At 39.2% G+C, this 16,587-nt stretch overlaps 2 protein-coding genes across 2 annotated transcripts; both read right to left on the reverse strand.

Moving 5' to 3' along the window:
• Window positions 1-114: 114 nt before the first annotated feature.
• On the reverse strand, window positions 115-11,800 carry tsg101a (tumor susceptibility 101a). The gene is made up of 10 exons (XM_068312027.1): window positions 11,438-11,800; window positions 10,645-10,732; window positions 10,473-10,538; window positions 9,005-9,168; window positions 5,758-5,884; window positions 5,324-5,381; window positions 5,033-5,127; window positions 2,134-2,336; window positions 1,797-2,036; window positions 115-1,530 (listed from the first exon to the last, which is right to left on the reverse strand). Exons 1-10 carry the CDS (start codon window positions 11,477-11,479, stop codon window positions 1,441-1,443), a joined length of 1,173 nt encoding a protein of 390 aa, XP_068168128.1. The 5' UTR covers window positions 11,480-11,800; the 3' UTR covers window positions 115-1,440.
• Window positions 11,801-14,669: 2,869 nt separating this feature from the next.
• On the reverse strand, window positions 14,670-16,143 carry zgc:123278 (uncharacterized protein LOC641569 homolog). The gene is made up of 6 exons (XM_068312151.1): window positions 15,778-16,143; window positions 15,586-15,670; window positions 15,449-15,508; window positions 15,116-15,279; window positions 14,881-14,983; window positions 14,670-14,788 (listed from the first exon to the last, which is right to left on the reverse strand). Exons 1-6 carry the CDS (start codon window positions 15,817-15,819, stop codon window positions 14,670-14,672), a joined length of 573 nt encoding a protein of 190 aa, XP_068168252.1. The 5' UTR covers window positions 15,820-16,143.
• Between the last annotated feature and the right edge of the window lie 444 nt (window positions 16,144-16,587).

Genomic DNA, 16,587 nt, shown 5'->3' on the forward strand with positions numbered 1-16,587 from the left:
TCAACCAGTTAAGCGAAAGGCTGCTGGCATTTTATCTGATTGCAGGGAAGTAAAGTCAGCAAATCTCACAGAAATGGATCAGGATAAAGATAATAAGTGGGTTTATGAAAATCTAAGTGTCATTCATGTGGTCCATGAAACAAGTATTTATTGAACCTGATGAAATACAGTCTTAAAAACAGCCAAAAAGTCTTAGAAATAAGAATTTTTGATCAATACATCATGGTTTGGGGTTGTGTAACCGGTGTGTAAACAGAGAAAACTCTGTAGTTAAATATTTGATGAATGAAATGACACAGAAATGAACCGTTAAATCGGAATTCTTTATTTTGTGGTGATTTACATAAATCTAAAGATATAAAACAACAGGTGGTCTATGGTTGGATTGGAAACAAAGAAAAATAACAGTAAATATTCGAGCATACAATTGAAAGTGCATTTAGTAAAAGGCTAATTTAAAAGAAACCTGTTTGCAAACTTAATATAATTTAACTTTTATTACTACAATAGTTATTTATTTTTGCACCCTTGTACTCTGTCTTTATTGACACCTTCCTGGAGTAAACTAAAACCTATTAAACATGTTATAGCTTACAACAAATTATGCCAACACTCACCTATGTTTTAACAGAGACACTGTGCAGAGTATACCAACCAAATGTACACAACTGTTTAATGTAGTCAGACTGGATAGACCTGAGCAGCTGACATACAAATAAACAACCTCACTCACACCAGAAACACACACAAAATGGGGAAACAAGACAGAAATGACCCAAATGGACCATGTCCGTTGTGTCTCAGAGATCACTTTGGTTCCACGAGACTGAACACGATCCAGGTCTAGTACAGAATTCAATCCTGAGGCTGACCCATCAGTCCTGAAAGGTTGCCTTCGGTATTAATATCAAAGCCTAACCTTTAAATCGTGAAACCCAGAGACATTCGGGCACCCCTCCGCCACCCCCTCGCAATTTGTGCTTACTAGTCAAATGGCTGTCTAGCAAAGGGACTCAGAGGAACCTCTGGGCTACTCCTGCAGCTCAACAGAAGGAGAACAGACTTGTTTTTGAAAAGCAGTACTTGATTGACTTTTTATTTTAACTGGTAAGCAAAAAAGTTGTGTTGTAAAGTCTTGTACACAGATCATGGCTGGTAAAGCAAAAATGTTCGCAAGGAACTACATGGTCAGATCAAAATATAAACTTTGTTCTACTTTTGCAATTTGTCTGCTCTGCATAAGGCCATTCCACTTGATCTGTTTGTCAATTTTTGTGACTCCCTGTTGTTTGCATTTGATTCTCAGAGCAGCAGATGTTAGAGAGTAAAATGAGGACAACCATTTTGGACCTACAAGAAGACACACAAATAGAAAAAGTGGACAAAGAAAACTGAGTAAGGGAAAAGAAGATACGAATGTTTGCAAGTAGTTGAGTCGGGTCAGTAGAGATCACTAAGGCCAGCAGTCTTGCGTGCTTTCTGCATGAGGGCACGAAGCTGGAATTGCTTCCTGGATAGAAGGCGTACATGCTGTAATTAAAGAGAGGATTAATAAATAACAATTAAAACATTGAAGACTGAAAAGTGCAGATCTGTCACTCTTAAGCTTGCCGACATAGAGGGCTTTTCATCTCGTTTCAATTTGTATGGCTGATTCAACAGCTACACTCTAGTTTAAATCCACACGGGACTTTCAATGGCTAAAGTAACCTAAAGCCAGTGCTCCAAGTACATTTACTTTCTTTTTTATGTATGAAATTGTATATATTAAAAGCAGGTTGTGTTGATGTGGTCACCTTAAGAAAAACTTCCAGGTCTATGACACCCCGACGCAGAGCCTCTCCCAGGTAGAAGATTGTGTCCTCAATTGCATTTTCTTCAGCGTAGAGGTTAAGGATCTGTTTGTACAGGGGAGCTGTAGGCACGATGACATCATCAATGTCATTATTCTCTGACTGATTCTCCATCTTCTCCAGAGCCTCACTTAGCTCCTCATCCTTTCTTTTCAGCAACTCGATATTCCTGTCAACTTCAGCCTATTGGAAGGTTAAACATAATAACAATATGAACTTTAATTATCAGGGAATAACAGAAAAACATAAGACTTAGAACTGAAAGAAAAGAACTTCTCACCACTTCTTGGTCCAGTCTTGAGACCATGTCCTCCAGTTTCTGATGTCCTTTCTTCAAGTCCTCCTCTGTTCGCTTCAGGGCGTCTAGCTCTGCCTGAGCTCTGTCCATCTCCTCCTTCATCCTCCAGCGCAGTTTGTCACTCACAGCTGAAATCAGGGATGCACGGATGGTGTCCTCACCAATGGTTCCATCTTTGCTTGGGCCTTGAGAGGAGGTGGTGAGACAGAAACATCAGCTCAAACGAGCTCTTAACTCTGAGGTACTGGGTTTCTGTGTTGGACTAGACTGTCAGTCACTGCTGTGTATTTATTTGTATTTTTTGTGAGCGGATGGTACACTGAATTTCCTTCAGGATTCATAAAGTATATATCTAACTAGACTTCATTTACTTTTGTATAAACAAGATAGGTTAACTGACAATTCCAGGATAGAAATGAACATTCTGAACATTCATACTTTTTAATTAAGACACCTATACTGTTATTCTGTTATGTCCATGACAATACACACACACGCACACACACAATGTTCAAAAATCCAAACATGTTAAAAATAAATGTTAAATAATAAATAAGATGTATGCAAATGAACTACTCTATCCGATTCACCACTCTAATATTTGATGGCTTGGAGCGCCTTCCCTAGCGTGTAGTTCTGTGAACTCACAGAAATAACAACACAACCTTAACAGATGAAAACAACTCTACTACGGAAATACATCCATCAGCCTCTAAAGCAAATTCAAGGCTTCCTGGAAAGCCTTGAATATCCATCAGCCTCTAAAGCAAATTCAAGGCTTCCTGGAAAGCCTTGAATCCAGGAAGCCTTGTATATTGCAGAACTCTCTGGCGGTACACAAGCAGAATGACCTTCATTTCTCCAGTTTCAAGTCACTCGTTTGACTGACCGACACTCAGTTTTTTTTTAATGTTTCACAGTTTATCAGACATACTTCATTGAAGCAGAGCTAAAGAGTGAATTCTAGTCCTGTTAAAAAAAGTGGTGGTCCACATAATAATTGAGCTTTTATGATTTCATGTTTTGAGGTGTTTGGTCATGCAAATGAAGTGTTTTAACAGAATTGTAATTTTTTTTTCTGAGGCTAACAATGGGTTGAATTCCACAGAACAAAGGAAAAATTAAAAGGGAAAAAAACTCACTCCAATTAAATGGTATGAAACGTTATCCTGGAATATTGTTACTATTTATAGTAACAATATAGGTTGTCCTCAACCTAAAGACACAATTGGTTTTGAGAGGTTGTTTGTAAAATGATTTGTTCGTAGGTCAATAATTACTAAATTTCAATCTATAATTGCCATTTGAGGTCATTTAAATGCCAGTACTACTCTAAATACAAAAGTGTTATTCCATAATACTTACCTGAAACGATTACAAGACATAAAAAGAACATATAGTAAAATAAAATTCAGGTACAGGTTGTTTCGAGTTAAGTCGTTCATGATTACACATTGGTTTTCAAAAAAAAAAAAAAAAACACAGAAAAATAAAATTCCAGTTTACGCCATTTTACTCCACTCTGCGTCCATCCGCCAAAAATAATGTACTTAAAAGCACTAAAAACAGTTTAAAGAACAGAATATTGTCATATCCTTGATACTGGTATTAACTGCAGTGGAGAGGGAAATCTAAGAGACAGGCTTTGTCAGGCTTTATTTTTCTCATTATACAGGAACTCTGAAAAGTTCAAATGTATGGAAACATTTGAAGAAAACAAAAAAAGGAAATGCGCAATGCAATATCTGCAAGACAGAACTTGCCTTCCATGGCAGCACAAGTGCAATGCACGAGCACCTGAAAAGGTAGCGCATTGTGTTTTGTGACAATGACCACGAGGGAATGATGTCTCCGTAAGCTAACTGGCTATTTAGATGCTAATATTAGTGTTAAGTTTAAAGTTGGTTATTTCCCACACCAGATAGTTAGGAAATACTGAGATCAATCAGTCAGTCAAACTTTATTAATAGAATTGTTGAAAGTTCCGTATGTTTTGCCACGTAATCCCTGGTACTCCTACAGTCTGCTCTACCGTCTGAGTGAGAGCAGCTCAGTCAGAGCCGGGACTATTATTAATCCATATATAAGACGCACCGGATTATAAGGCGCACTACGAGTTTATGAGGAAATTTTAGGCTTTTAGGTGCGCCTTATAGTGCTGAAAATACGGGAATCATGTTAATATACGTACCTATAGATCCATTATCTACCGTTAAGTGTGACTCGTGATTCATGCAGTTAGATTTGAAATTACTTTACCATGGAAAACTTCTGCTCCTAATAATTTAATCCTTGAGGAGATGCTCAGAGACAAGACAAGAACAAGATGGGGGATGACTGATAGACATGCACAAATACAGCGGTGAAGTTTTTAAGTGAGCTTATTCAAATATATAGGGGGGAGGTGTGTTAGAAGATCATAGGTCTGTCATTGTGAGGAGATACTGTCCCATTCTATATATAGTGCCAAACATCTCTGAGGTACAAGATACGAAGGCACACCCTTTGGCCTTTGATGCTGCATATTCAAATTACACTCATGACCTTTCACTGACACTACTATGGAGGGTGAGTGAATTTGAGTCAAAAGGTCAAGTCTCATAACTCAGTACTAAATAATGGAAAGATGGAAATGTATTGTTTTTCAGGGGTTGATAAACATTGGCCGAGAGTAGAATCGTTGTGTTGAAACATTAATATCAAAAAGAGACACGCATGGAGAAGTGCAAACAATTCAAAAAAGTCTGAATGAACATGTTAATCTTGCCACTTGCTCTACTTTGCTCTGGGAGCAAAACGCCTTTCAACCCTGCGCTAATTTTAACCACTAAAATGTTCCCATGATAGACAAATAAAGTATCTCGGATGAAAGATTACATACCCACTGCGGAAACTGAAGTCTGGGTTGGGTAGTGTGCAGGTCCAGCAGTCGCTGGGTAAGAGTTTCCACCTGGGTACTGGTATCCTGGGTAGCCTCTGGAAACGATTAAAGGATAACAAAAAAGATCATGCTTTACATACCATTTTAATTTTTTTTAAAATCTAGATAAATTTCTATCATTTAGCAAATCATGTCAGTGAACAGGTTTCACTATGTTTCAATAATAGACATTATTCACTCATATGCTGAAGAAACCAATAAAGCAAATAGACTGACTTGCAAGCATCTTACCCTGGATTGGGATTTGGGCCATAGGATGAAACTGCAGGCATGCCAGGCATGTAGGAAGCTGACGTACAGAGAGATGGTGAAAAAGTAAGATCTGAGGATACAAAATTCTTTGCTTCTTTGATTCTCAAAGATGCATTTACGTCTATCCATTATGATGCATTATAGTAGTATCAGAGCTCTGTTGGTCATGGAAATTATTGTATCACTTACAATTATTATGTAATAGTAAGGTGTGTGGACTAAAAGCCAGAAACCAAACAGTCAACTTATTACATAAACACAGTAAACAGTCACATCAATATCTGACAGCAGAACTTTTTTATATAATCAATATTTTAGGAGGTATCCACTCAACTATTAGAACCATGTAATTTCAAAACAGACTTTTATCGAACTTGGATGACATAGTTTATAACTACAGGTATGCCACTCACGATTAGGGGGTCCAGCTGCTTGAAAGGCTTGGTATGGGGCTTGTGTGGTGGGGCGAGAAAATACAGGAGGCTCCTCTCCAAACACCACTATCATCACCTGAATCAGACCATAGAGATCTGACATTGGCTGTAAGACACATACCAAAGGCAATTTTTATTTACCAAAGCCACAAACTCAAAATTCTAATTCACACCGATCAGAAAAGCCTTTCGTGGATCAAATACCTGTAACCAGTCACATTGACAATCCTACAGACTGGATGACCCCCTAGCAGTCACCACCCTATTTATTTATTTACTCCCATTTCTCTCTAAACATTTTGAGAAACAGTTGCTACTCATTTATGTGACTTTAACAAGAGCATATTTTAGAATTTCCAGTCACATTTTTGACTGCAGTGTTCAAATTTACAAATGACCTTCTCTTGGTCTAAGATGAGGGACATTTCTCTATACTTGTCTTGATAGATCTCAGTGATGCATTTGATAATACTGACTGTCAGACTATTAAAAAAAAGTGATTACTGGACTGTATATAGTTTGCATTTAAAGAATCACATTAAAATGGTTTAAGTCATATTTATCAGTTCAATTTCAGTTTGGACATGTTAATGATGCACAACAAAGTTACAGGTAATCACACATTAAGGTTCTGAGCTTGGACCAATATACAGTAGTTCCCTTCGCATTTGGTCCTTCTTGGTAATATTATTAGGAAACACTCCTTTTTATGAAGATAAACACACTGTACAGTATTTATCAATTAAATTAAGTGTAGTGAATTAATCAAACTTCAGGCATGTCTGAAGGATATTTAAAAAATGGAATATCAGGAAGTTTCTGCTATTGAATCTACACAAATTGAATGCACTGTGCTGTGTCACAAACATTTTAGAAACACAGTAATACAGAAAAACTAGGGAGGAAATTACCTTAGCCTCTAGCGCCACCATGAGGAATCTATGAGTTCTGATCTGTCTGACTAGTATATGATGAGCAGGTACTCAAGAAATCAAGATTAATTATAGCAGACGACTCCCACCTCCTAAATTTGTAATATAAAACTTGCCTTCTAGCCAGAGGTTACGTGCCTTTGGAGCTAAGAACAAGAAGTATAAATTTTAATTTGCACCTAATTCTATTTGTATGATCAATAATATTATCAGATTTATTTACTTATTAATAATAATTTTTTTTTAACTGCTTTATTCTGGACGTTGTGATTATGTTTTTGTCTTTGTTCATGTTAATGTGCATGTCTTGTATTAACTGCTGTGTTAAGAATTGCCCAGTTTGGGACATGCAAATGAATGAACTTGACCTTAACTTGAACCTTAAAAAACTGGTCAATGAGGATACATCCTTCACTTTCATCATAAACTACTTCTAGGACTTTCTGCTTTCACTCATTCAAAAAATCAAAAATATTCAAACTCAAAACAATACATTCAAAATTCCAAGAATTTCTTATTTCAAAACTTGATTATTGAAATTCCCTAGTCTCAAGTCAAACTGATAAACCTCTAGACTCTCCACCTGACCTAGAATGCAGATTCACATAAACCAAACAGAACTAATGTTAAAGGGGCCCTTTCATGAAAATCACACTTTTTGAGGTCTCTATATATACATAGTGGTCCTCCCTATCCCGACCAACTCCTAGAATCTGGTAAACAAACGTTTCCTGCATCACTAGATATTTGTAGTTTTAGGAATTCATGGACCGGACCGAATCAAAACGATCGGATTGCTAAAAACCCCGTTTGTGACGTATTTCCCTTTCGTGACGTAATTTACGTCATAGACTGCGCTATGTGATTGACGATATTGATTGGTTGACATGCCAAAGGGCGTGGCAATCCCCGAAGGGGGAATTCGTTCAGGCTACGGTAGCATTGTGTGGTAATGTCCTAGCTCAGAGTTACACACTGACAAGCTGTTGGACTCAGTTAGATTTTGGCTAACTAGTTAGAGGTCCACTTCAGACATATGTTTGAGCGTGTGCACGCGCGTGAGCGTGTGTGTGTGGTTAGCAATTACCGTAGCAGTGTGTGGTAACGATCTGGGTCAGGGCTACACACTGAAAATTCCTCACAAGCTGTGAATTCAGCTAGCATTTGGCTAACTAGTTAGCAGTCGGTGTGTGCGTGTGTGTGTGTGTATTTGTGTCCGACGGAGGCTCTCCCCAGCATCACAGCGAACACATAACCAGTTACACATTACATAATAATTCAGAATAATTATGTTTTTTGGTGAATGAAAGCAGCTTTAGCTCTTCTAAATGATCAGAGAGCTGCATGTATTGACACACACAGACAGACACACACACGCGCAACAAAATACAAGAGAAAAACTTAGTCTTACCGGTAAAATCCCATGTTCCATTATTTTGTGTTAGCTTAGTTCCCTTGTTATCCACAAGCTCTCGTTGTCCATAACAATTTTCAGAAAATACTGTGATTATCTCACCGTCCGGTCTGATTATGTTTACACAATGAGCCATGAGTCTTTGCCCAGCAAAGACTGAGGAAGCAGGTCCACGCTAAGCGCCGAAAAATCTACCGTTATATCATGAGAAACAAGAGTGCAAAACACGAAAATTAGAGCGAAATATGAAGCGGAGAAGTTATTGAAAGTTAAAAAAGTTGTAGACAATGGCGATCGATCCGTAATGCTGGCGCATTCGGGTGGTAAACAAACGAACGTGAGCACACGGGGGAGTGCACTGTTGCCACGAATCACTTTGAGGCAAGACATTTCAAATACACTGTAGTTGGACATCTAGCAGCTGAATGACATGAATTTAAAAAAAGCATAATATGGGACCTTTAAGAGATACTGTTTTCTCTGCACTAGGTCCCTGTAAAATTTCTTAAGACAGCTAGAAAACATCTCCCTCTTCTCTATGTACTTGTCTCATTAATGGTTAGTAACTTGATTTATTCCCTGGCCTATCTGTTCTTTATTTTACCACAGATTATCCAGGACTATACAACAGGCTGTTTCTGGGATCCTGGTGTACATCCAATGACCTTGCTAACATTATTCTTGTTAATAATATCGTATTCGTTGCTGTTGTGTAACTGCTTCTCATTGCACTCTCTCACCACTTATCTGTCTCCCTGCTTCATCTCAATTCTTTGTATTTCACATACTGCATCCACTGTGTGTGTGTGTGTGTGTGTATATATATATATATATATATATATATATATATAATCAAAAACAATGAAATCCTCATACTTACATGCTTCCACTCGTGTAGATAAGGAAGGTAGATCTTGCCATTGGCATCAATGTGCTTGCCAGTTTTGATCATCATGGCACTTGTAGGTTTGACAAAACATATGGGAGGGTTGTATGGATATGTGTCCAGCAACCACAGACACACTGGGATGTTGTAGATATTGCCTGGAGGAAACACAAACACCAAACAAGTCACTGATTTATTAACTAACTCACTGGGTGCCAATGACGTCTATAGACGTTAATTACGTTTTTCAACAGGAAGGGCTGGAGGACAGGCGGAGCTTGTCAGAGAAAATCAGGCTACTAATCATGTAATCTAGCGACATGATGACTGATCCAGTTACAGAACAGAGGATGATGAATCACGATGAAGAAATTGCGGTAGCTTTCGATGCAACAAAGTTTACGTATGTCAGAGCTCACCCGCGAGCAAACACAATGTTGCTTTGAGCAAAGCATCTTCCCAACAGTCAACACCAGAAAGAAATATAAAATACTGATAAATGTCCAGAGCGTCAGAGAAAGTCTGCTGAAGGAGATCAATTGCCAGAAGGCAAGTTAAGAACACAGGGGACTTACACATAAAATACGGTATATCAATTATGGTACTCGGTTCATCAAGGAAGTACATTTCAGTGGATAAAGATAAAGGAAGTACATTTCAGTGGATAAAGATCTATCCACCATTGTCCTGATCTTACGAAAGGACAGTGAATTTGTTACTTTTTACTCCTCTTTCATTTCTTGTGCCAAGCTGACAGTTTCATACATTACTGTTTATTTGTGTGTATGTCTGTTATAAAGCACTTGGTAAATTTTATTTTATGGCGGCGCAGTGGGTAGCGCCTCACAACAAGACTGTTCCAGGTTCAAGTCTGTGCGGACTTTGTTCTCCCTGTGTCTGCGTGGGTTGTCTCCACCCTCCTCCCACCTCATAAACATGCAGCTTCGGAGAATTACAGTAATCCTTTCAAATTGTTTGTAGGTGTGTGTGTGCGCGAGTGGTTGCTTGTCTTTCATGTGGCTCTGCAGCGCACTGGCAGCATGCTCAGAGTGTCCCCCACCTCTCACCCGCAAGTCAGCTGGGACAGGCTCCAGCAACCCCCATGACCCGCAATAAACGGTGCAAGCGGTAGAAAATGAATGATTTTTAAAAATGTTATTAATATAATTTATAGTAATATATGGTATGATATTCATTTCAAAATATATATTACACATATTTTTATTATGGTATGATAGTTATTATAATTAGTAGTAGTAACAGTACTACAGTACAACAACTACTACGACTATGATTAAGAGCACAGAATATTCTGTTTGAAGACATGCGTCATTTCTTTAATGTAAGTTGAAGCACAACATCAAAACACAAGGTCAACTGGCAAATGAAGGCCATGGACTAACAAAACTCAAGATACACTTTATTTTCAGGCACGGACAGATTACAGATAACCAGTCTTTACCTCTGTAGCTCACTGGAACGGTTCCTGTCAAGCTCATCAGGTCTCTTGTGGAGCCATCATTAAAGACTGAAACACAAGAAGTTGTCATGTCATAATGCAAGTTTGAATTGTACCATTTTAAAGCAAATAATTTGAAACTAGAGATCCCTTAATACAGTATTGCTTATTTTACCATAAATATCCATAACTGGCTTCAAGTCCTTGTACTGGGAGATGACAGTCGTTATCTCACGAACAGTGAGATCTCTGTATTTATATTGCTGGTCAATGACAACAAAGGAAGACAGGAGAAAAGATATATTAGAATACAGAAATATTAATTGTACTTGCTCACACACAGGTAGTGTTTAGAAAGGTGACAGAACAAAGGGTTGCGAAATGTATCATTGGAATGTTAATGTGCAATCATCACATTATAGGGCATGTACTGTAATGCCAAGTTAAAACCACGTATGTCCACTGATCTTCAACCACGTAGATTAACTGTAGATGTAATAAAGTCAGACATGGTTGGCTGGGTGCAAATAACACAACTGCAATGCAAATATCAATTAGTAAGTCTCTCCGTCATGCCAGTGCGAGGATTAAGTGTAGTAGGAGCAGAAAAAAAGATCATAATTTATGATTACTGTATGAGATAATTAATGATTACTGTATATATAATGATTGAGAGCAGGTGTCTAAAGGCGCTGAGTTGACATCCAGTCATTTCCAAGAGTGGGAAAGGCGGATTGTAAACATGTTCGCGCTTGATATCGATAAGTCATGAAGACAAATAACTAGATTTTAGCTCTTAGTTGGCCGATAAATGTGTCCTACAAGTGGGACGTTTTGGGCGGCCAAACGTGTTTCATACCATCGGTGTCAGTTCTGTGTCTAATGCTGTCTGCTCCGGTGTGCGTAAGGTTAGCCAACTTGCCGCAGCAAGCGAGCGAGTACGAATAACAGTAGGTCAGTAGGCTCACCTTCAGCATTTTCTTCAGGGCACCATCGTTAACAACTGCCATGTTTTGGGGCGTTTGTTCCACCCGTTCTTATTAACGAATCGAAAGCGTGAAGAGCTGCCTTGAACGCAGCTCACACAAAAGCTAAGCTAGCTAGCAGGTTCAGCTAACGTAGGCTAAAGTTACCCCAGCGCCGGGGCCGACGCAAAGTGAGACACTAAATCGATATCTATATGTAATTCTCCGATCAACGTTATTTTTGACACGTCAGGACTGGGTTGCTCAAGTATAGTTACATGAGAAAAAACGGCTCCTCAAAAGTTCTACAAGGGGCCGTAAACAGATAAATTAGCAACAGCTATAGCAGGAAGCTCCGTCACTCCACCTGACTACTTCCGCTCGGCGTGTGACGTCATCACCCGACGTGCCTAAGGTGTGGCTGGAGAAGCACACTGTACCGAGAAATTAGACCTATGACCCGTTCGAAATGGCAATCTTTTTATTTCTTTACATCATTATGAATTAAGATAATTAAGCTTTAACCATAAGACAATTTGTCATTTATTTTGATGGACAAACGACAACTTATTGCTTTCTCATTTTAAATACCAGAAGTCTCCTATTCTTTGATACTCTCTTATTCTTTGATACTTTGTTATTCTGGCCAGGGGGTGCAGTGGGCAGCGCTGGGGCCTCACAACAAGTCGGTTCGAGTCCTGCTCCATGAGGAGTTTTTATGTTTGTATGAAAACGGACATTTGCTGATAGTACAGTACACGCACATAATATGGTATCACAAAACCAAATGTTTAATTAAGTACGTGTACAGAACACAGAATGTTTCTTACAATAACATACAAAGACCATAGTTTGTTTGTTTGTTTTTTGTCTTGTCTGAATGTATTCTCACAGTTTAACCCCGTAAAAAAGGAGTCAACCTTTTTTGAGATCAATGCTTATTTTAGTCTTGCAGCAAAATCTTTTATGTATTTTATTGCGTATATGTGACCGTCACCAGTCCTCTCTGGGAACTAAGTTGTCAGTCTTTATTAAAATTTCCTATTGTGAGCCAGAGAGGTAAACGCTGCACCCCTGTGAGTTAAGGGGGAAAGCAAAGGAGACAGGGAGAGAAAACACAAACAATGTAGTGGATAGACAGGCAGTGCTGTTGGAGTGAAAAAGGTTTAGGCTGTTTTATCATATCTTAGAACTGATACCTTAATACCAGTGTTATAAAACACCAGATTAGTGGAGGTCCTGACAGTATAGAACAGACCACCAGAGGAAACCAGCGTAGGAGGAAGATAGAGGGCATAAGATTGTGATGTCTGAAGAGAGACTCATCACATTCTGACGAGACCCAGTGGTTCTCAATAATTGGACTCGACAGTAGCTGGTAAGCCCTGAGCCAACATGCATGTGTGATGGAAACCAACGCCCAGATAGGCTACTAGAACCCAACAGGGCCATTGTAGCTGAGTACCCCCAACTCCGTCAGCCAGGAGCACCCAGATGCCATCACCCAAAGAGCCACTGGGACACCAAGAACCATGTAGATCCAGAGATCCGGAGGAGGCAGTGGACGCCACCGCCAGGGCGCACAGGGCAGGCCCAAGGGGCACAGGGCAAGGAGGCCCCCCCACCCCCATCCGCTACGTCCACACCCTGCCCATCCCCCCAGCCCCAGGAGACAGGAACGCCCCCCACAGTGACCGAGCGACATGTGACCCATCCCCCTCCATAGCCCCCCCAGTCCGAGTATAGGGTCTTGCGACCCCATATGCCCGTCAGGTCTCCCGAAAGCCCGGCAGACCGGAGATACAGTAGGGGCTACACCAACCCACCAGATACAGCAGAGATCCCCAGTGGGCCACACACCCCCCCCCCCCCGCTCCGCCGCCCACAGAGAAAACCCGACCAGAGGTCGCCAGCCCCGGCCGTCCCAGGTAGCCCATGTTAGACCCTATAAAGATCATAATTAAACTGTCATTTGATTAACAATATCAAAAAAGGCAGTCAGACATCTTTCTATCTTATCCAGTTCCTGAGATATCTCCAAAAATATCTCTGGACAGAAAATATCTCAAACCATAGATCAAAACTAATGCTTTTAATCTAATGCTTTTGATTACTGGGCGGACCTGGTTTTGTGTGTTTTCTCTACAATGTTCATTTTATCTTTACTGGTTGTGGGTTCTCTCTGGGTTCTCCAGCTTCCTCCCGCCTCCAAAACCATGCACTTCAGGTTAATTGGCCGTTCCAAATTGCCTGTAGGAGTGAGTGTGTGCGTTTGTATGTCTTCTGTGTACCTCTGCGGTGCTCTGGCGTCGAGCACCAGAGTTTCCCCCACCTCACGCCCTATGCCAGCTGGAATAGGCTCCAGCTTCCCGTGACCCAGATGAAGCGGGTAGGAAAATGAATGAATAAATGGTTTAAGTCCAAATGATTTCTAGATAAAAACACAACCTGCTTTCTCAAACACAGGTCAGGACTCTCCATAAAGCAATTAAGGGCTATACAAAGACATTCAGGTCAAAACATTGTTTACATGAAAAAGAACATTTAAACAAGAATGCAAAACATTTACACCGAAGAGTCAGTATCTCTTCATTTAGTGCTGCTTGATATTTCTACTTTAAATTAGCATAGCCACAATTACTCAACTAATCACAATTATGGGGAATATTGACAACTGACTTAAAAGCCAGTTGTTTTTAATCCTTATTTTTCTCTCAAAACTGCTGCTGCACCTTCTACTGCTGCTTCTGCCTTTCTGTCCATGAAAGGCACACAAGCGCAGTAGTGGTGATCTGATATTAATTTGCACTGACAAGAGGCAGGATTGCTTCTTATAACATAAATTTCAGCTGGTGTCTTGCCTTTTCATGCCCCTTTGCACCTATCTTTCATCAAGCACTCAATACTTTTTTTGTGTGTTCAGTTATTTTCACACGTTACTTAACTCCGGGTTCTCCAGCTTCCTCTCACCTCCAAAAACATGGGCTTCAGGTTGATTGCCCGTAGGAATGAGTGAAATACATAAATGGTGATGTGTACACTGTACATACAACACATTTTTCTGTCACTATTAATCTTGTAGCCGCTATGAAACAAATGAAATAAAACAAAATAATGAATGGATGCCAGCTATCTCTGCTTAAATTAATTTACATACATACATAGGATACATCTCACCAGTATTAGCATTAATTATCTTTCAGGTTTGTAAAAAAACGAACATACAAATCAAAAGCTAACAGTTGGTCTCATTTTCAAACTGGAATGGTTGACCATCTTCCCTGGCTAAAGGCAGACAGAAATGTTCATCTCTGTTCGACGGGACGTCTTTTCTTCTGTTGATCTGCAGCCAAACTGAGTTAAAAAGTACATATTACTCTTTAGAGAAGAGTGCTAAGCAGACAAATCAAACATTTTGGCATAGGAACCCTGCATGAATGACTTACAAGAGGCTTGTTCAGACTTGGAGTGAGACTGCATACATATAGGGGGGAAGTCTTCAAACATGGCCACCATCACCTGCAGCAGGCTAACTAGGTCACATTCACCCTGACGGGGGAAAAGGAGGTCACACTAATATAACACGCCTGTCAGGCTCTAAAGTTCAGCAGTTGTTAATCCTGAAGATAAATTGGTCTCTTTTTACATTCAAAGAAAACAAGATAATATTTCGATTCTCACACTCTTCCACTCCGCCAGGTAAGGCAGCATGACTTCACCATTACTAGAGAGAAACTTTCCTGTGAGGACCTCCGTCTCTTTAGTGTGTCTCACATAGCAGATGGGAGCAGTGTGTGGGTAGCTTTCCTCAATCCACAGGCACAGAGGGACGTCGTAGGTCTCGTCTTGGAAAAAGAATACATTGACAAAGTGCTTTGGATTTTATGAGCAATTACAGGGTTCAACTTTATTTTGGATTTAAAACTGATCAGAATCAAACATCAGATTCTAGTTACAATTTAGCTGTCTGATCAGGTCACAAAGTATAAAATGCAAAGTACTTTTTACCGTCACACACGACAGGAATTGTTCCAGTTAGACTCATCAAGTAATTTGTGGTTCCATCATTATAAACTGTACAAATGAAAGAACCATATTTTTTAGGGAAATTCAGCTTAGCAACAGAGCAAAAGTGAAATTCTGTCTCTTACCATATTTATCCATCACAGGTTCAAGATTTTTGAAGTAAGTCAGAGCAATGTATATGTCACTGGCCACATGTTTGCGAAGATATGTCTCAAAACAAAATGATACAACATTTAACTCAAAGAAATCCAGGCATACAATTTGTTGTTTATGCTTGATTTAGGAATAGTACTACAAATACTAATGATTCTTCTTACCTTAGGAAGCATTTCCTTAATCTTTTTGCAAGAGTATGACATGACGACAGCTTATTCAAAAAGGAAAATATTACTTCCTCGTGTATTTACTGATCAACAACATCTAACAATCCTCACTGTTCCGTCTCTTAGGTGTATGTTTGACCGTCTTTTATGACACCTGACAGCCAATGACAGGTGTTTGTTCAAGATTACAAGGCTTGAACAAACAAGCCAGGATTATAACAGTGACTCAGTACATCAACAAGTGTATATTAATAAGGTGGATTTCTGTGTTGATTCATGTCAACTAGACATGTGGAAAAGCTGGAAGACATTTTGCCTCTTTGTTAGTTTTTTAGTATTTTTCCACAAATTAAACAAAATCTGGATCAGTATCTGTCACGATATGAGTATTATATTGATCTTTACCTGTGTAAACTCATTATGGCAGTAACACAGGGTTAACCTACATAGTTAACAAAATAACATGTTTGTCTTCCAAATGCTGTCTTTAAATTTACTTTATTTGAAAAATGGAGATTGCCTGTACTGCTATGCCTCATAATTAGCTCAGTGGTGAAATTTGAAATTGACACATATTTGTGTTTTAGAAAATAAGTAATTTTTTAAACTAATGACATCACATGAAAAGAAACAGGGAGAAACAGACAGAAAACAGACTGATTTTACCTGATAGCCATAAAACTTTCTCCACATTGTGTCATCTACACGGTATCACACAGTAAGATACTGCCAAACAATCAGGAAAAAAATATTACTCTGTTTAGTTCTAGATGTAAAACACTGTATTTTTGTTTCATGTAAACG

This window comes from Antennarius striatus, chromosome 4 (genome assembly GCF_040054535.1).
Source record: "Antennarius striatus isolate MH-2024 chromosome 4, ASM4005453v1, whole genome shotgun sequence".
In the NCBI taxonomy this organism is placed as follows: Eukaryota; Metazoa; Chordata; class Actinopteri; order Lophiiformes; family Antennariidae; genus Antennarius; species Antennarius striatus.